At 38.0% G+C, this 17,614-nt stretch overlaps 1 protein-coding gene and 1 pseudogene across 1 annotated transcript; one reads left to right on the top strand and one right to left on the bottom strand.

Annotated features, from left to right (window-relative positions):
- LOC118484186 lies at positions 1-4,075 on the top strand (annotated as a pseudogene).
- Positions 4,076-6,239: 2,164 nt separating this feature from the next.
- Positions 6,240-9,004, bottom strand: LOC110887353. Its single transcript, XM_022135043.2, has 3 exons — positions 8,794-9,004; positions 7,756-7,818; positions 6,240-6,891 (listed from the first exon to the last, which is right to left on the bottom strand). Exons 2-3 carry the CDS (start codon positions 7,809-7,811, stop codon positions 6,459-6,461), a joined length of 489 nt encoding a protein of 162 aa, XP_021990735.1. The 5' UTR covers positions 7,812-7,818; positions 8,794-9,004; the 3' UTR covers positions 6,240-6,458.
- Positions 9,005-17,614: the final 8,610 nt, after the last annotated feature.

Raw genomic sequence — 17,614 nt, 5'->3', positions numbered from 1 at the left:
TTACAACCTTCACGCAAACACGCAACTTCCAACCCCGAAAAACCCATTATCGGAATCATGTCATTTGAAGTCACGAGATTAATGACAAAGCTAGCCAATTTATGGCAGGTTTCTAGCCATAAATAAATGTCAAGATTACAAAAAAATAAAAAAATAAATAAATAATAATAAAATAATAATAATAATAATAATAATAATAACAATAATAAAAAAAACAACAACAACAACAGAATAATAATAATAATAATAATAATAATAATAATAATAATAATAATAATAATAATAATAGAAGTCTTTAACAAAGTTTTGTGTTTATCAACTTTGATGTCCGAGGAGTGGGCTGATGATTAATTGCTTACGTGGGCCTAGTAGATAACAAGTTTTAGGCTTCTTTAATTTAGCTTTGGGCTGAATAATATCATAGTATGGACCGGGTCTTATAAGTTTATTTGTGGGGTCTAGTGTATTGATCAGTTTTGGTTTTTCGGTCGGGAGTACAAGATTATTAGGCTGGAGGGTATGGAGAGCCTCATCCCCGAGGGGGTGGGCCGCCACGTCACCGCCACGTAGGAGGGGCTTGAAGGGGATGGGCCTAGAGGGGTGGGGGATGAGCCCCTTTATGTATATATATGTATGTATAGGTATATGTGAGAGAAGGGAGGCACGGCGAGACCGGCGAGTGGGAGCCGAAAAGGACTTGCCGGGCCGAGGGGGCGGTGTGGGGGACCGGCGCCGAGCCAGGCCGGGCCTAAGGCGGCCCCCATACCGTCTGGTCTTATACATACCAAAAGAAAATATTGCAAATGATAAGGGGAGTGCCAGTTCAATTCTTATGGCAGGTTTTAAGTGATAAACAGATGTCAAGATTACACGAAGAACTCACTACTTCACTCGGCACTCTAAATCTCGTTTCCAATAATCACGATTATCTCATGGTGCTTGCGTTAATCGAGATCGTTGACAACATTAAATGTGTTGCGAAAGGTGTTTCTCGGCTCGGGAAGAAGTGCACGGACCCGGTTTATCGTAATCTTGATCATGTTTTCGATAATCCGATCGAGATTGACGGTAATTGGTGCGGGTGGGAGTATAAGTTAAAGAAAATGGAGAAACAGGTTAAGAAAATGAAGAGATTCGCTGCGGTTACGTTACAGTTATGCGAAGAACTCGAAGTGTTATCCGAGCTCGAGAATGGTTTAAAACGATTGCAAGATAACAACTCAAATCAAATGAAGTTAAACGAATTTGAGATTTGAGAAGAAAGTCGCGTGGCAACGCGAAGAAGTCAATGGTTTGCGAGAAATGTCTGCATGGGTTCGTACGTATGACTACACTGTCAGGTTACTGTTAAGATCGCTTTTCACAATCGTCGAATGAGTGAAGGGCTTTTTAGGAATTTCAACCAATTTCGTTACCTCCGATGGATGACGTTTGATTCGCAGTAATTCCATTTCTACCCTTTCGAGTTATCCGGCTAAAAACTCGATTCATATATCATTATCGAATCTCGGATACAAACAAAGAAAGAGTCTTCATATGCACCATCGTTCAAGTGTCTTTTGTGGGACCCAAACGCCAGTGACGACAAAAAGTTTGACTCAAATTGGACTTTTAAAAAAATGCATGACACCTGATCTTGAGTAGCCAAAAGTCAACGGTACACTTCAAAACCCTATTAACATTCTATTCATTCATAAAGGATCGTTAAAGGGTCAAAACAATCGAAAACCGACACTTGGTGATGCGGCTTTAGCTCTTCGTTACGCAAACGTAATCATATTTATCGAGCGATTAGCTATATCGCCTCACTTCATCAGCCCTGAGTCACGTGAAGATTTATATCACATGTTAACCACAAGTATCAAGAACTCACTTAGACTATGGGGTATGGGGCGGGGGTTGGGGCGTGGGTTGGCTGAAAACGCCCAAGCCACCACCCCGGGTGGGCTTGGGTTTGGGCGTGGCCCAAGGGGCGGGAGTTTAGAGCCGGCGTGGGGCGAGTCTATCAATATGACATGGCGGGCTGTGAATGGCCAAACCAAACTAGCCGTTGGCCAACGGCTATTTAAAAAAAATATTTTTTCACTATAAAACTCACACTTCTACTCCTTTTTTACCACATTCAACCACAATACACTCCACATCTTCTATAATCATCTCTATTCTCATTCTACAAAACGAAAAATGCATCCCTATAATCGTGTTATGACCCGAACAACCCGTGGGCATTCCAAAAAAATCCTAGCCCACCACCGAATCGTCCAATGGCTCCTCCATTTTTAATACACTCCGCTATGCCCGATGTGGCGGGTTACGCATCGTATCTCTCTCTCGAATCATTTGTATACTAACTTCCCACACACCGACGATTCTATACCTAGCCCGATTCCACAAACGCCCATCAACCTTTCACCAACCTCCATCAACCTTTCCCAAATCGAAACCGTCCCCGAAACTCAACCACCCAACGATGGACCTTCCGCATGCAAACCCATCAAAAAGAGAAGTCACAAGAAAAAAACCGAGGCGGAGAAAGCACATGAAACCTCCAACAAAGATGGGTCGTTAATGAAGAACTTGCATTGGTGAGGGCTTGGCTTCAACAATCTCTATATCCAACTTTAGGTATTTTTAAATATTTGTAGCCCTTAATATTTATGGTTTTTTTTTAATATGACTTTCTAATATACTAAATTTTGTTTTGATTAAAATAGGAAATTCTCAACATAGAAGCCATTTGTGGGAAGCGATTAGTAAAGCATTCCATGAAGAAATGGAAAGGGAGGTTTATCGTGAAAACGATAGCTTGTCCTCGAAGTGGACCGAGATAAGCGGTCAACTTAAAAATTTAGTGCTTTTTTAAATAAAGCAAAGCAAAACCCAAAAAATGGTGAAACCGAAGCTGACTTTGTGACAAATGCATTGGTTACATTCAAAACAAATGCGGGGAGCGACTTCCATTTCATGCATTGTTGGAAGATTTGTAAGTTCCATCCAAAGTGGGCGAATATCCCCAGTGGTAGCGAAACTAACACGTCTTCCAAAAGGTCAAGGACACCCTCGTCCCAAGCCCAATCGGATGCACGAGATCAAGAGTTGGAGGACTTTTTGGATGATTCGCCAAACTGGCCTGAATACGAAAGAGATGCCGCAAAAAGGCGCACTCAAAAATCAAGATCGGGTACGGCATCCCCTTCAGTTGGGAGTTCAGGCTCGCGTAGGGGAGTATCAGTTGGATGACATTGCATGCAAGTTAGATACATTCAACGTATTCCAACAACAAAGGGCTGAAATTCGGAAGAGCAAAGAAGCTAGGGATGCCCTGAAACAAAGACGAGATGATATGAAATTTCTAGCCCAGCCCATTGATCACCTATCAGGTGAAGAGTTGGAACTAATGTTGGAGACGAGAGAAGAGATAAAGAAAAAACATAAGCACTAGGAATTTTTTTATGTAATTTTCTTTATTTAAAAATATTAAAAAATTTAAATTTGTTGTTTTAAAAAAATATTAAAATAGCGGTTTGGGCTGGCCACACCCCAAACCCCCGCCCCACCATACCGTCTTCAATGTGGGTCAACCCAGCGAAGCCCCCCCCCCCAAGCCACGTGTCAACCCATGCCCCAAACCACCGCCCACCATGCCCCACGGTCTTAGAGAAAAACTTAGTTTTGAGTCTAAGAACGATTATAATCACGATGTTGCATCCGATTGAAGTTCGTCGATGCAAATAACACTCGAATGGTTGGTACCGCTCGCTCAAAAAACATGATAAAATGGCATTCTGAGAGGAATTTTGATAAGCAGATGATGGGTTCTGGAGGAAATATGCTTTTGGTGAATACTTTGCATTATGCAGATCAAGAAAAAAGTGAAGGTGCGATTACGGATCTTGTTTTAGGTCTTCATTATGTTTCGAGATTTGGTAGAGAGATTAACAGTAAAGCTTTTATGGGGTCTACTTGTGATACGGGTTGTTATGATTATTTGTATGACTGGTTTCGGGTGTTTAGAGAGTTCGGTTATATTGACAAAACGGCATCCGAGGATCTCGAGGTATTTTACTTATTTTGACCGAAAGATTTGGTTTTACTTAACTTTGATAGCATGGTTTTCTCTCTAGATGAATAGATGTCTTTGTAAATAACATTTTTATACATCATGTGTTTGGATTTTATGTAATTTAGTTTTACGCGACATGTTGAAGAGTTTTAGGACTTAGAAATGACAAGGGTCCCCAAGGGGACATCAGGTGGTTAAGTGGTGTATTCCACAACCAAAAGATTGAAAGTTCAAATCATGCAGCGTACGAGTGGCGACGTATTTATCTTAGAAAATATTGGAATTGTTTGAAAAAAAGGATAAATGACGAGGGTCAAGGTTATGTGTGCCCCTTGTTACCACCGCTAACCTGTTGGAGGGTGGTGGTCAAGAGGCAGCGTCTTGAAGGGTTGGGACTTGAGACTTGGGGGCAACAACCCGAAATCTAAATGGTATGCATAGGTTTTCTTGCCAAAACATAAACTTTGCTCAATTGGTCCTGCCAACAAGCACTCGATAACTTTTATTTGAGGGGGTAACTTACGGAATAATATAATAATAATTAAGTTTCTAATTGTACTTAAAACTGAGTCAAGCTGGCTCGGTTCGGTTAGATAGCGAGTCTAGGTTAGGGATGAGCAAATTGGACCCGGTACCGGTGTTCGGCACCGAATTTACCGAACCGGGTTCATTTTCTGTACCGATTCGGTACCGACTTTTGACATTTTCGGTACCGATCCGGTATGGTATCAGTTCGGTACCCGGTATTTACCGGTTTTTACCCTCAAATACCGGTATCGTACCGGTACCGAACCGTACCGTACCGGGTATATTCGGTACTGGTATCGGTACCGGCACCCACTTTTGGGGATTTTGGGTTCCGGTACCGGTCGATACCGAGCTCATCCCTAATCTAGCTAGGCTTGGCTCGTAACATTCCCAATTCTACTTAGAGTTGTCCAAAGACATAAAAGTTAACTCCATGATATTCATGGCTTTTGTGGCTTTGAAATAACAAATCTGAGAAATGGAACTCTACCCACCATCTTTAGTGTAATAATCGCGTATGTATTAAGCAGAGCCGGCACAAAATATTGTAGGCACATAGCTGCTGACAAAATTGAGGCCCTTCTTGTAAAAATAAAAGAAAAAATTGCTTCAGATCCTATGGTTCATATGCATAATTATATATAAAAATTTCAATGTTAAGAATCTTAAAGCCAAAATCACTTGCATGTATTTTTTTTTTTTAGAATTTGAGGCCATAGGGAAGGAGGGCCCAATTCGATTTCTTTGTTTCACTTCCCCTTGAGCCGACCCTGGTATTAAGACGTACAAATATGAAATGCGTGCAAAGACCATAATAGGCAAACATATACAAACATAAGTTCAAACCCCAAGTTTAGAGCTTTAACAATGGAGGTTTCATCTCCGTCTATATAATTCAATTAAAAAATACATTTTCCTTTATATTTTGTTTATTTTTCAAAAACATCCCATATCCAACTTTCTATCTCTATCTCCATCATACTCACAATAAAAAATATAGAGTTTTGATATAAACCTCTAAATATAGAGGTTGTATTTTGCTTTTTTATCAACTTTTCTCTTTATAAAGATTCCAATGTAGTAGTGTTTTTGTTGTTTTCTTTGTTTTTTACTCTATATTCTATAATATATAGAATATACATGTATAGAGGCTCCAATGTGAATGCTCTTAGATAATGTTCAATTAATCATAAAGAGTAAACTGCCAAAATGGTCCCTGAGGTTTGGTCACTTTAGTCCAAAACTCAAACCTTTTGAATCTGGGTCAATGTTTTCAATTTTGTTGTCATTTCATCCAAAATCGAAATCTAGTCAGATTTTTCAGTTAAAATTCATTTTTTTTGTCTTTTTCCTCCCTTTTAATAAAGGGCAAAATGTTTAGATTTTTCTAGTTTGTTATAATAAAATGTTAAAAAACCATTTTGCCCTTCATTAAAAAAGAAGGAAAAGACAAAAAAACTGAATGTTAATTAAAAAATCTAACAAGATTTTGATTTAGTTTGGGAATGTCGTAGGAAAACAAGTTAAAGAGTAAATTACAAGTTTTGTCCTTTATATTTGTATCAAATTGCAGACGGTGTCCTTTGTCTTTAAATTTGACGAGTTTTGTCCTTAACGTTTCAAAATCCTGCACGTTATGTCCTTTAGCCCTAACTCAGTCAGATTTTTTGGTTAAGTATGGTCATGTGACTTGTACATGAGGGCATCTTTGTCATTTTATCGTTTAGGGGCTATTTTGCAATGAATTATTATTCAGGGACTATTTGTAAAGCACTAAAAAATAAAAAAAGAAATATAAAAACTCTCCCTCCTCTCTCTCTCTCTCTCTCCTCTCTCTCTCATCACTTCTAGTTCTCCCCCTGTTTATTCAGGTATAATAGTTGTTTCTTGTGATCGAGCAATAGAATGTACCTTCTTTCATATCCATATACGCCCATTTGTACGTATCAGCCCATTCTTCCCGCCATCTTTTCACCACTTTTTTCTTTCGTTTGACTGGAATTGACTTTAACAATTCTTGATCATCATTTGGGAGTTGTGAAACAGCTGCCATATTCTTGTTTTCATCGTGATCATCGGCTGAAGATTCTTGTGGCGGAACGGTAATCAAAGGAGTGTGCGCAAATGTCGGGTCATCGTCCCCCGGCCCGATTTCTAAATCGATTTCTCCACCGAGCTCCCTAACCACCAAATGATGCCTTTGTTGAATCAAACTATTGCAGAATCTATCCCTAACCCGACAACTGGTATCAACATTCAGTATCACAAGTGTAATCCCCACTCGGGCCGGTTTTTTCACTCTGTATAGATGTAAAGGCGTATATTTGTAGGTAACAGAAGAGTTCACGCATCCAAACGAAGTGATTATGTGGTTTTGAATAATTAGAATAAGATAAATTAGTACATAAGATGACCGTAAAGGACATTCCTGTCAGCGGCGGATCTAGAAAATCCGTCAAGCCGTAACGTTTTATAAATAAGCCGTAACGAAATCGAAAAAACCTCTATTTTTTCCAAAATTTACACTAATTTTTCCAAATTTTTCCGCGCCAAGCCGTAGCGGGCGTTGCCCCCCGGCATAAGGTACCTCCGCCACTGATTCCTGTGAGATGCGAGTAAACGTCTCTAAAATTCAGTGGCGGACCTAGGAAAATATTTCATGGGGGGCGAAAATTTCAATTATTATTTGTCTATCATTATATATTATTTTTTTTTATCAGGTCGGGTCGGATCACAATTTTTTTCGGTTTGTTTCGGGTCACACAATAAAAATACCAAATAAAAATTTAAATTTATTATAAAGTATAATCTATAAATATATTACAAAATCCATAGAAATAAATGTTATAATATATTAATAACGTTAACCTTTTAGAAACTGAATCTAAAACCTTTATGATATAAAATTAAATTATATGTACTTTACTAAAAGTATATTACTAAAAAATGTTAAATCAAATAATTTAAAGATATAATCTTTATAGTACAGTATTTCTGTATTTTTAACCGATTCAAGTCAAATTCTAACATATTGTTGCTTTTGTACTCAAAACTATAACTAAAATTGAAAATAATTGAAAATAAGAGATAATGCATGTAAGTTTAATGAAGTATTGGGTTAAAATTGTCAAATACCCAAAAAGATAAGGTACATAAGTGCTAACCTCTTGATTTTCCATACCATCTTCTCCCTTTTTCTAGTCACGTCATTTTCCGCCATTGTTAGCCTGGAAAATAAAATAGATCGATCAACATTTCTTCATTCTTCACTTAGCAAACAAACCAGGTAAGGGGTGCGGTCAGAATTTTCCAAGGGGTGCGGTCGATATTTCCTAAGGGGTGCGGTCGGGATTTTTCGCGAAAAATAACACTAAATTTTTTTTTCAAGGGGTGCGGCCGCCCACCCACAGGCTAAAGTAGGTCCGCCCCTGCTAAAATTAGGAAAGAATCAGTAACAAAGTAATTTCATTTTACGCTTTTCATAATCGGTTTTCTTGCAGCTAATATGATATTGTCAATGATCTGATTTGAATATAAAGAGATCAAATAACCAATTTCATCCTAGTCGAAACAAAACCGATCATATAAGGGTAAAATAAATATACACCATAATGTGCCAAACACTCTTCAAAACCTTGAATAACCAAACACTCAACACCCATAAAAAATGACTAATTACTACTTGATACAACAAAAGCACATCCAAACACCAACTCCTTCTGCAAGTTTTAATATTCTGGTTATACAATATCACACAAACACTTTCAAAGAAACATAACCTAGAAATGAATCATAAGACTATTCTCAATCCAATTAAAACTATTCAGACAAAACATCTTCTGAATTAAACAAACACCAAACCCTAATTACAGGTTCCTGTACAATATGCAAAATTACCCAATTCAAAGATTCATAACCCAATTGATTTTCACCCAAAGATGGTAACTTTATACGAATTAAACGAACTAAGGGCATGTTTGGCTTAGCTTATTTTCAACTTTTGTAAAAGGACTTTTGCCCAAAATAAGTCAGGAAATCCTGACTTTTGGCAAATTCAAAGGACTTTTGCCCTTTAAAAGGAAAGCCAAACACTTTTCAAAAGTCCTTTTACCCTTCAAAAGTCCTTTTACCATCAAAATAAGGAACCCCAAACACCCTCTAATACTGCAACGAAGGTAAATAAACAGGATTTGGGGACTTACAGAACTGGGGTTTGACTTCTTGACTGTTGTTTGAACTTTAACGAACAGGGTCGAATTGTTCCCGAGACTCATTTAACAGGGGGAGGGGAGGGAAAAGAGATGAAAATATGAAAAACCATGTTCCCGAGTTTCATTTAACAGGGGGAGAGGAGGGAAAAAGGAAGAAAATATGACCATATATTCATCCTACCAAATTGAAGAGATTAGGAGAGAAAATTTTCCTTCCCCTCCCCTCCCCTCACCTCCCCTGTTAAATGACTCGGGAACATAGAGAAGTGATGAGAGAGAGAGAGAGGAGTGAGAGTTTTTATATTTTTTTTTTTTATTTTTTTTAATGTTTTACAAATAGTCCCTACATAATAATTCATTGCAAAATAGTCCCTGAAAGATAAAATGACAAAGATGCCCTCATGTGTGTAAGTCATATGACCATACTTAACCAAAAAATCTGACTGAGTTAGGGCTAAAGGCCATAACGTGCATGATTTTGAAACGTTAAGAACAAAACTTGTCACATTTAAATGCAAAGGACAACGTCTGTAATTTAATACAAACATAAAGAATAAAACTTATAATTTACTCTAAGTTAAAAGTTTAGAGTGGTGTGATCCAAATAAAAAATTAAGATTGTTATCAATAGGATTTTTTTAAATCTAATATTGAGCTAATAATTAATTAATGAACTGGACGTGGGGCGGTGGAAGCAACACGCTGCTTTTGGTGAATATCTTATCCACCTACCCACATAAGACCACCCGTAGTGGGGCGTGTTTTTTAAAAAAAATTCAAAAAAAACGCCCCAAAACGCCGTCCCCCCACTACACCAGGCGTTTTTGGGCGTTATAAATCACAATTTTGCATTCTGGCGTTTTAAATAAAACGCTCAAGTGAGGAAAAGGAATTTTGCATGTGGCCAATCAAAGGGGTCCAAGTGTAAAGGGACTTTGACTTACCAATAGGAAGGGACCAATATGGCTGACACATTATGACAAAACACATGCCACTTTACTTTTCAACCTACATCCCTTTTCCTTTTTTTTCATTAAAAATAATATGGGCGTTATTGGCATAATGCCCCACTACGCCACTTTTGCTATAATGCCCCAACGCTGACTAGGACGCCACGTGTCGGATAATGCCCCATGGTGGGGACATTATAACCCACTACCACTACACACATGGTCTAATAAGAAGCTGAATGCAAACTAGAAAAGCATTAAAAAGTGTGACCTCTCGGAATCGGAAGTGCCGACAAAACTCTCTCTCTCTCTCACACACACACACCAAAAAAACAACTTGCGACGGTAACGGCGCCGTTGCATCATCGTGTTAGTTGTAAAGTGAAGGTTAGTTGTTTTCATTTCGTGTTTCTTCCGTTTTTTTAGTTTAGATATTTTTAGTTTAGATTATCTATCTGGGGTTCAGGTTTTAATTCTACATTTATGTCTTGTTTCTTCATCTTTTTCTGTTTGATTTTTGGTTGGTGCTTGATTGCATATTTTATGAGCAGTTGTTCACCTTTTTTGACCAGTTCATGCGCGTTGTATAATTGAGGCAGAGTAACGATCCGCAAAAAACAACATAACATACATATATTATTCCTCAAACCCGCCATAATCCTTTTACTTGCGCCTGAAACCTTTTTCTTATTCTTCTAATTTCAATTCACCTGCTTGTTAATTTTTTGGTGCAGGTGTTTACTTTGGTCAACACAAGCATCATGTCTTCATCTACCCAAGAGATGGAATCCTTATACATCCCAATAGAAGAGATAGAATTAGCCACCAACAACTTCGCTGATGAAAATCTCCTCACACGTGGTTTATCTTTTCATGTTTACAAAGGACAACTACTCTTGCAATCTGGGGACTTGATCAATATTGCTGCGCGGAAATGTCGACAAAGGGTCATTGTGGTTGACGAGGTCATTGTGGTTGACGAGGTTTCGGTTCTTAGAGATCTCAAGCACAAAAATATTGTTTCTCTATATAAGTGGACTTTTAAGGATATAGGTAAGGATGATGAGGTATTCATCATCATCAACAAGTATGAGGCCAATGAAAGTCTTGACAAACATCTTAGTAACCCAACTCTCACTTGGATGCAAAGATTGCTTATATGTGTCGGGGTCGCACGTGCATTGAGTTACCTTCATTATGATACATTTGAAAATCATTATGTCATACATGGTAACATTAAAAGCTCCAAAATTTTACTAGATCACAACTGGGAACCCAAGTTACATGGTTTTAAATTTGCGGTTATAGGTAGAAAGCATCATCTTCACCTTACCGGTAAGTACAATGGCTCATTGCATTATATGGACCCGGCATATGAAAACACAAGAGGTTTGAATCATAAGTCTGACGTTTTCTCCTTTGGTGTCGTGTTGTTTGAAGTCTTGTTTGGAAGAGAAGCATCTAATCCAAACGATGATAATTGGTACTTTGCTCGAATGGCTAGAGCACATTATGAAGAGAGAAAACTTGATAATTTGATAGATCCTGTTCTTCGAAAACAAATGAACTTGCAATCACTGAACATGTTTGCTGAAATAGCATATTGTTGCATAAAGGAGAAGCGATCACAGCGTCCCGACATGAAAACGATACGCACAAGACTCGAGAGAGCATTGGAACTTCAACGTAAACATGTAAGACCATCAATCTGATTTTGAATTCTTTTTTTACCTTTCATCATTTTTTTTTGTAATAACTATTAACTAACAGTCTATAATTCTATTAATTTAATACTCATTGTTGGGATTATTCAAAATGAAGGAACAAACAACACTTATGGCCGTTGAAGGTACAACATCCAACCATTTGAAGGTAACAAAACCTTTTTCAGTTTGATTCAAGTGATTGCACCAAATAATAGTTACCTTAGACCAATGCTACAAAGTACAAACAAAATATTTAATCGAAGTTACTTTTATGTATACAATATTATTTTTTAACTCTTATTTGTAATTCCTAATATAAACATCACATATATAAACCTAAAAAAACTTGAAAAAGTTGGAAGTTATTTTGAGCTTTATCTTCAAAAACTTCTGATTCTAGAAAGGAACATATCAATGAAGTGACAAAGACATGGCAATATTGCATTCTCATCCTTACTGTCAAATATATCATGCATTTCTCTACTTGTCTTCTAATATGTAATGTTAAATTCGGGGCATCACTTTTTTATGAGTATTGTAATGTTAAAGTGCATCTGCCTGCTTTTCTCTAACACGTAATATTGTAGGGGAAAAGCTTGGATCACTTGAGACTGCGATTGAATGACATAGAGTTGGCCACTGGAAATTTTTCTGAAACCTACTGCATTGGGTCAGGTGGATATGGTATGGTGTACAAAGCAGAACTTGACCATTTTGATGGTATAAATGTTTCGGAAATTGAAGGAAAGAGTAAAGGTGAATTGCGTAAGAAATATAGTTCTGTAGCTATTAAGCGCCTCTATAGTAGAGTAGATAGACAAGGAGAACAAGGGTTTGTTGCAGAAATTGGAACACTTAGTAATTGTAAGCATCCGAACATTGTCCCTCTTTTAGGATTTTGTGACGAAGGACGTGAGTTGATTCTCATTTACGAGTATGTTGCTAATGGAAGTCTTGACAATTATTTGGGTGACATGGATAACGTGACTAATCTTGTTTGGGCTCAACGTTTACAAATATGCCTTGATATAGCACATGGATTAAATTATCTTCACACCCGCAAACCAATGATAATACATCGAGATATAAAAAGTGCAAACATCTTATTGGATGATACTTGGGTGGCAAAGATAGCCGACTTTGGGCTTTCGAAGTTACAGTGTACAAATCAACAAGGTACCACCTTTATTACCAACAATGTTGCCGGTACAGAAGTGTACTTAGATCCAGAATATGAGAACACTGGGACGTTGAAAAAGGAATCAGATATTTACTCTTTTGGAGTAGTTCTGTTTGAAATATTGTGTGGGAGGTTGGCATATGATAAAATCTATGGTGAGAAAGGTCTTCCATCAGTAGCTCGACAACGCTACAATGAAGGAACACTGAAGGGAATGGTAGATCCAAAATTAATGGAAGCGGATGATGTCATTTCTATGCTAAAAGGGGGTGTCAATCAGGATTCTATAGAAACGTTCTTAAAAATTGCATATCAATGTTTGGCAGAAACTCAATCAGGGCGTCCGACTATGGAAGTCATCATCAAAGAACTTGAAGAAGCATTGAATTTTCAAGTAAGTAACCTGTTTCAAAATGTGACTTCCTTATTCGTAAATTAGTTACCGTATGATCTATGTTCACATTAGTTTATAAGGCATAAAGCTCAAACCAAAAAACTTTATCTTACAAACTTTATATAAAATATAATACACCATTAATTCATAACTCATACCTTAATTTTGTTGTTACTTCTGTTATTTGCTGAAATTTAGACATAGAACTAGAATTGATGACATGAGTTCAATCTAAATACATAAAAGAATACATATACCGAAAATGGTTTGAAATCTTAGCAAATAATTTTATTTTGTGCGTTCCTTATAAGCAAAATCTTAAAAGATTACGGAATAAATATTAAAAGGAAGGGAGAGAAAATGAGGATGTTATGGAGGGTGGCCTGGAGAGAGCCAACCGTGACCAACGTGGCCGTGACCAACGAGGCTCGGAGTGGTGGCCTGGAAAGAGCCAGCCGTGACCAACGAGGACGTTGGCCCTTAAGGAGGGTCGATTGTTATGGACTAATACCATTGCAAGGTATGGGACTTGTCCCACCAAAATCAAACAAAACTAACTGATAGATTTTATTGTTGTAAACTAAAATACTACAAGATAGAACACCCGATTCGAGATGGGTTAATCTCCAAGAACAAAGGTATAGATACCTAATTAGATAATAATCATCGACATCCTCCCCAAAAACTAGAACAAAGATATAAATAAGCAATAATAGCAGTAATAACTGGCCCTTCAGTTCCCATTTCCCCATCAGTTTCCCTTTTCAATAACTGTTTTAACCTATTAATAATTCTGACCTATTTCCCACCCGTATAGGAGTCGGGTTTGTATCAATACATCCTGCCCCGATAGTCGACTTGTCCTCAAGTCGAAAAGAAGGTAATTGGCGCACCAAGCAATGAGCCATTCAATTGTAGGTGGACCACATTCATGGACCCATCTATAAGCTAAAACTTGTGTTTTCCCGGGCCTGAATTTAGGTGCAGACCAGAAAGAATCCTGTGCATTAAAATTTGGAATTCGAAAGTCGGTATTGATATCTGTTAGCTTTGCTGGCCAATCTACTTTGTCATCCATCCAACCCTTGATTGCCTTTTGAAACGACCAGTCAAGTTGTTTCTTATCCGTCTGAGTCTTCGTGTGATCCTTGTGTGAGTAATCACAGAGTGACTTCAGGACAGCATCCCTGCTGAATAATTTTTGCTCTAATTCTGCATTCTTCCTCTCTCCATAATTCTCGTGTTCCTCCTCTTCTAGACTGGCCCGATCATCTGTTTCATCTGCAGCTTCTAGCATTTTTTTCTCCCACATACCTAAAATCAACCGAAACAAGCTCGGCCCATGTGCTGAGAAATGTGTATTTGTCGGCTATGGGATCGACCAAATAGGTTACCGGTGTTATAATCCAAAATCTCATCAAATGTTCACCACAATGAACGTTGACTTTCTTGAAACAAAATACTTTTATAGTTTTATGACACCCAACTCAGTGGTCAGGGGGAGAATGAATGTATAGACACCCTGAGTTGGCTAACCCAACTTCCCTCATCTGAAGAAGTAACAACAGAAAATCATCACGGTACTGCGAGTCCTTCAAACACAGCCACACAATCTGCGCAGCACAGTACCACTAAAGAAAGTCCACCCAACGTGATATCTGAGTTAAGAAATTCTGAGGACTCTGGATGTTCTACGTTTTATAACCATGAGATAACAGGGGAACACATAGAACCGACAACAACGGAACCTACTCCACAGGTTGAACCAGATGTGGAACAGGGTGAACCAGACTTGGAAGAGGTTGAACAAGTCGTTGAACATGTGGAACCAGTTGCAGCAGAGACAACCGGAAGATACCCTCTCCCTCCTAGAGCCAATAGAGGGGTCCCTCCAAAACGGTACTCGTCAGAGAGGGAAACCAGAACTTCAAAGTATCCTGTAGCTATTATAGTTAATGGGAACTTATCTAACAGTGCGAAAGGATTTGTCACCTCTCTATACTCCGAACAAATACCTGGTTCTGTAAAAGGAAGCGCAAGGTAAGAAGAACTGGAAAGAAGCAATGGAAACAGAGATGCAAGCTCTTATGAAAAACAATACGTGGGAAAAGTGCATTCTCCCCAAAGTAAAGAAAACATTTGGCTGCCGATTGGTGTATTCAATTAAGTATAAAGCAGATGGTTCTATTGGAAGATACAAAGCTCGACTTGTAGCCAAAGGGTACACTCAGACGTATGGGATCGATTACTCTGAGACGTTTTCTCTGGTTGCAAAAATGGACACAATCAGAGTCCTCTTCTCCGTGGCGGCCGATAAGAATTTGCCTCTCCATCAGTTTGATGTTACAAATGCATTTCTCCATGGAGACCTAGCGGAAGAAGTCTACATGGAAGCACCTCCAGGTTTTTCATGGGGTTTTAAAGATGGGGAAGTTTTTCGGTTAAAAAAATCTCTATACGGGCTAAAACAGTCACCTCGGTTCTGGTTTGGAAAGTTCACCTTGGCCATGAAAGAATACGGGTATTACCAAAGTAACGCTGATCATACCCTGTTCCTCAAAAGAAGAAACGGCCTCGTAACTTGCCTGATCATATATGTGGACGACATGATTATCACCGAAAATGATGTAGAAGAGATAGCACAGCTGAAAAAGAATTTGTTTTCAAAGTTTGAAATGAAAGACCTTGGGAATCTCAAGTATTTCCTCGGAATAGAAGTTCTCAGGTCTAAATGGGGGATTTTCATCTGTCAAAAGAAGTATGTCCTTGATCTCCTGGCGGAAACTGGTTTGATTGATTGTAAACCAGCAGATACGCCAATGGTGGTGAACCACAATCTTCACATGGAACTTAATGGCGAGCTTGCAGACAAAGAAAGGTATCAACGGCTCGTGGGCAAGTTAATCTATTTCACTCACACTCGCCCTAATATAGCTTATGCTGTTGGAGTGGTAAGTCAGTTTATGCACCAATCGCAAGTTGCCCACATGGAAGCTGCTCAGAGAATTCTATGGTATCTAAAGGGAAACGCAGGCCATGGAGTGTTGTTCAAAGCAAATGGGCATTTAAATGTTGAGTTCTATACTGACGCTGATTGGGCAGGAGATAAGGGAAATCGAAGGTCAACATCAGGGTACTCCTCCTTGGTTGATGGAAACCTTGTTACCTGGAGGATTAAGAAACAGAAGGTGGTCGCTCTATTGAGTGCAGAAGCAGAGTTCAGAGGCATAGCTCGAGGGTTAAGCGAAGTTCTTTGGATCAGGAAACTTCTAGAAGACATTGGTTTCTCCCAAGGGCAACACCCAGTAAAATTATGTGCGACAATACAGCTGCAATACAAATCTCCGAAAATCCAGTTCAGCATGATCGAACAAAACACGTGGAGGTAGATCGACATTTTATCAAGGAAAAACTAGAGGAAAGGATCATAGAGCTCCCGTATATATCATCAAAAGATCAACTCGCAGATATTCTCACAAAAGCAGTCAACGGAAATGCTTTTAGTAGCTGTTTGAGCAAGTTAAGTATTGGAGATCCCACTACTCAACTTGAGGGGGAGTGTCGGAAAGAAGGAAACAAATAGTATAGGGGCTAGTGTGTAATATGGTGGTCTATATAAACGCCATCATTGTGTACCCCTAATCTTGTACAATACAATTTCTCAATACAATTCAAACGGCCAATTCAGAGATTATTCTCTATACCAAACAACACAGATATGGTATAAAACGCAAAAATACATGTTTTGTTTCAGAATATGTCACAAAATATGCTTGAACGATAAGAGGATATGTTCGTTATAGATGAATCCATGATATCCAAAATTGAGGTCTCTCTATTTCATATGGCTTATGTAAAACGGCCCATCTAAAAACCTGGCAACTTGAATGGCAATTTGGCCCACTAGGTTAAAGCAATATTTGTATCAATTTGAGTATAAATAAAATATATAAATATTAATAGTTTTGTAGTACACTCTCTCATAATAACCTCTCTATAGTAAGACTTTGTTGGAAAGTTAATGCAAGTTCAAGATAATAATCATTACAAACAAAATATATAAATATAAATAGTTTTGAAGTATTAATTATTGTGAATCAGAACTTTTAATTAAATAATACAAATCTTGTAAACTTTATGTGACATGTATTTTTTTTACGTCCATAAGGCAAAAATTGAAACTAGTATACAATTTAATTAACAACTAGTTCTTTTAGCATTATGACCAATGTAAATGTTAGAATACACTTGTTGCATATTGCAATTGCATACAACACGACACGTTAAAGTACAAGTGGATTCTAAAAAAAAAAAAAAATACATGTAATTATAGAATACGATACACACGGAACCGAACGTCACTGATACAGCATGTATAGAGCATATACTTCATAAAACGACGCGTAATGAAAAAATACGTCAAAATACGGCCCGTATACGCACCGAATAGGCAAAACCTAAAATTTTGATTTTACCCCTATACGCATCGTATAGGTCAAAACTGGGTCGTAAAGTAGGCTAATACGGGTCTTATAGACCCCCTGAATTCTAAAAAAGGGTTAATTAATAAATCAGAGGGTCT

This window comes from Helianthus annuus, chromosome 11, assembly GCF_002127325.2.
Source record: "Helianthus annuus cultivar XRQ/B chromosome 11, HanXRQr2.0-SUNRISE, whole genome shotgun sequence".
Lineage (NCBI taxonomy): Eukaryota > Viridiplantae > Streptophyta > Magnoliopsida > Asterales > Asteraceae > Helianthus > Helianthus annuus.
This window is presented reverse-complemented; position numbering and strand designations above follow the sequence as displayed.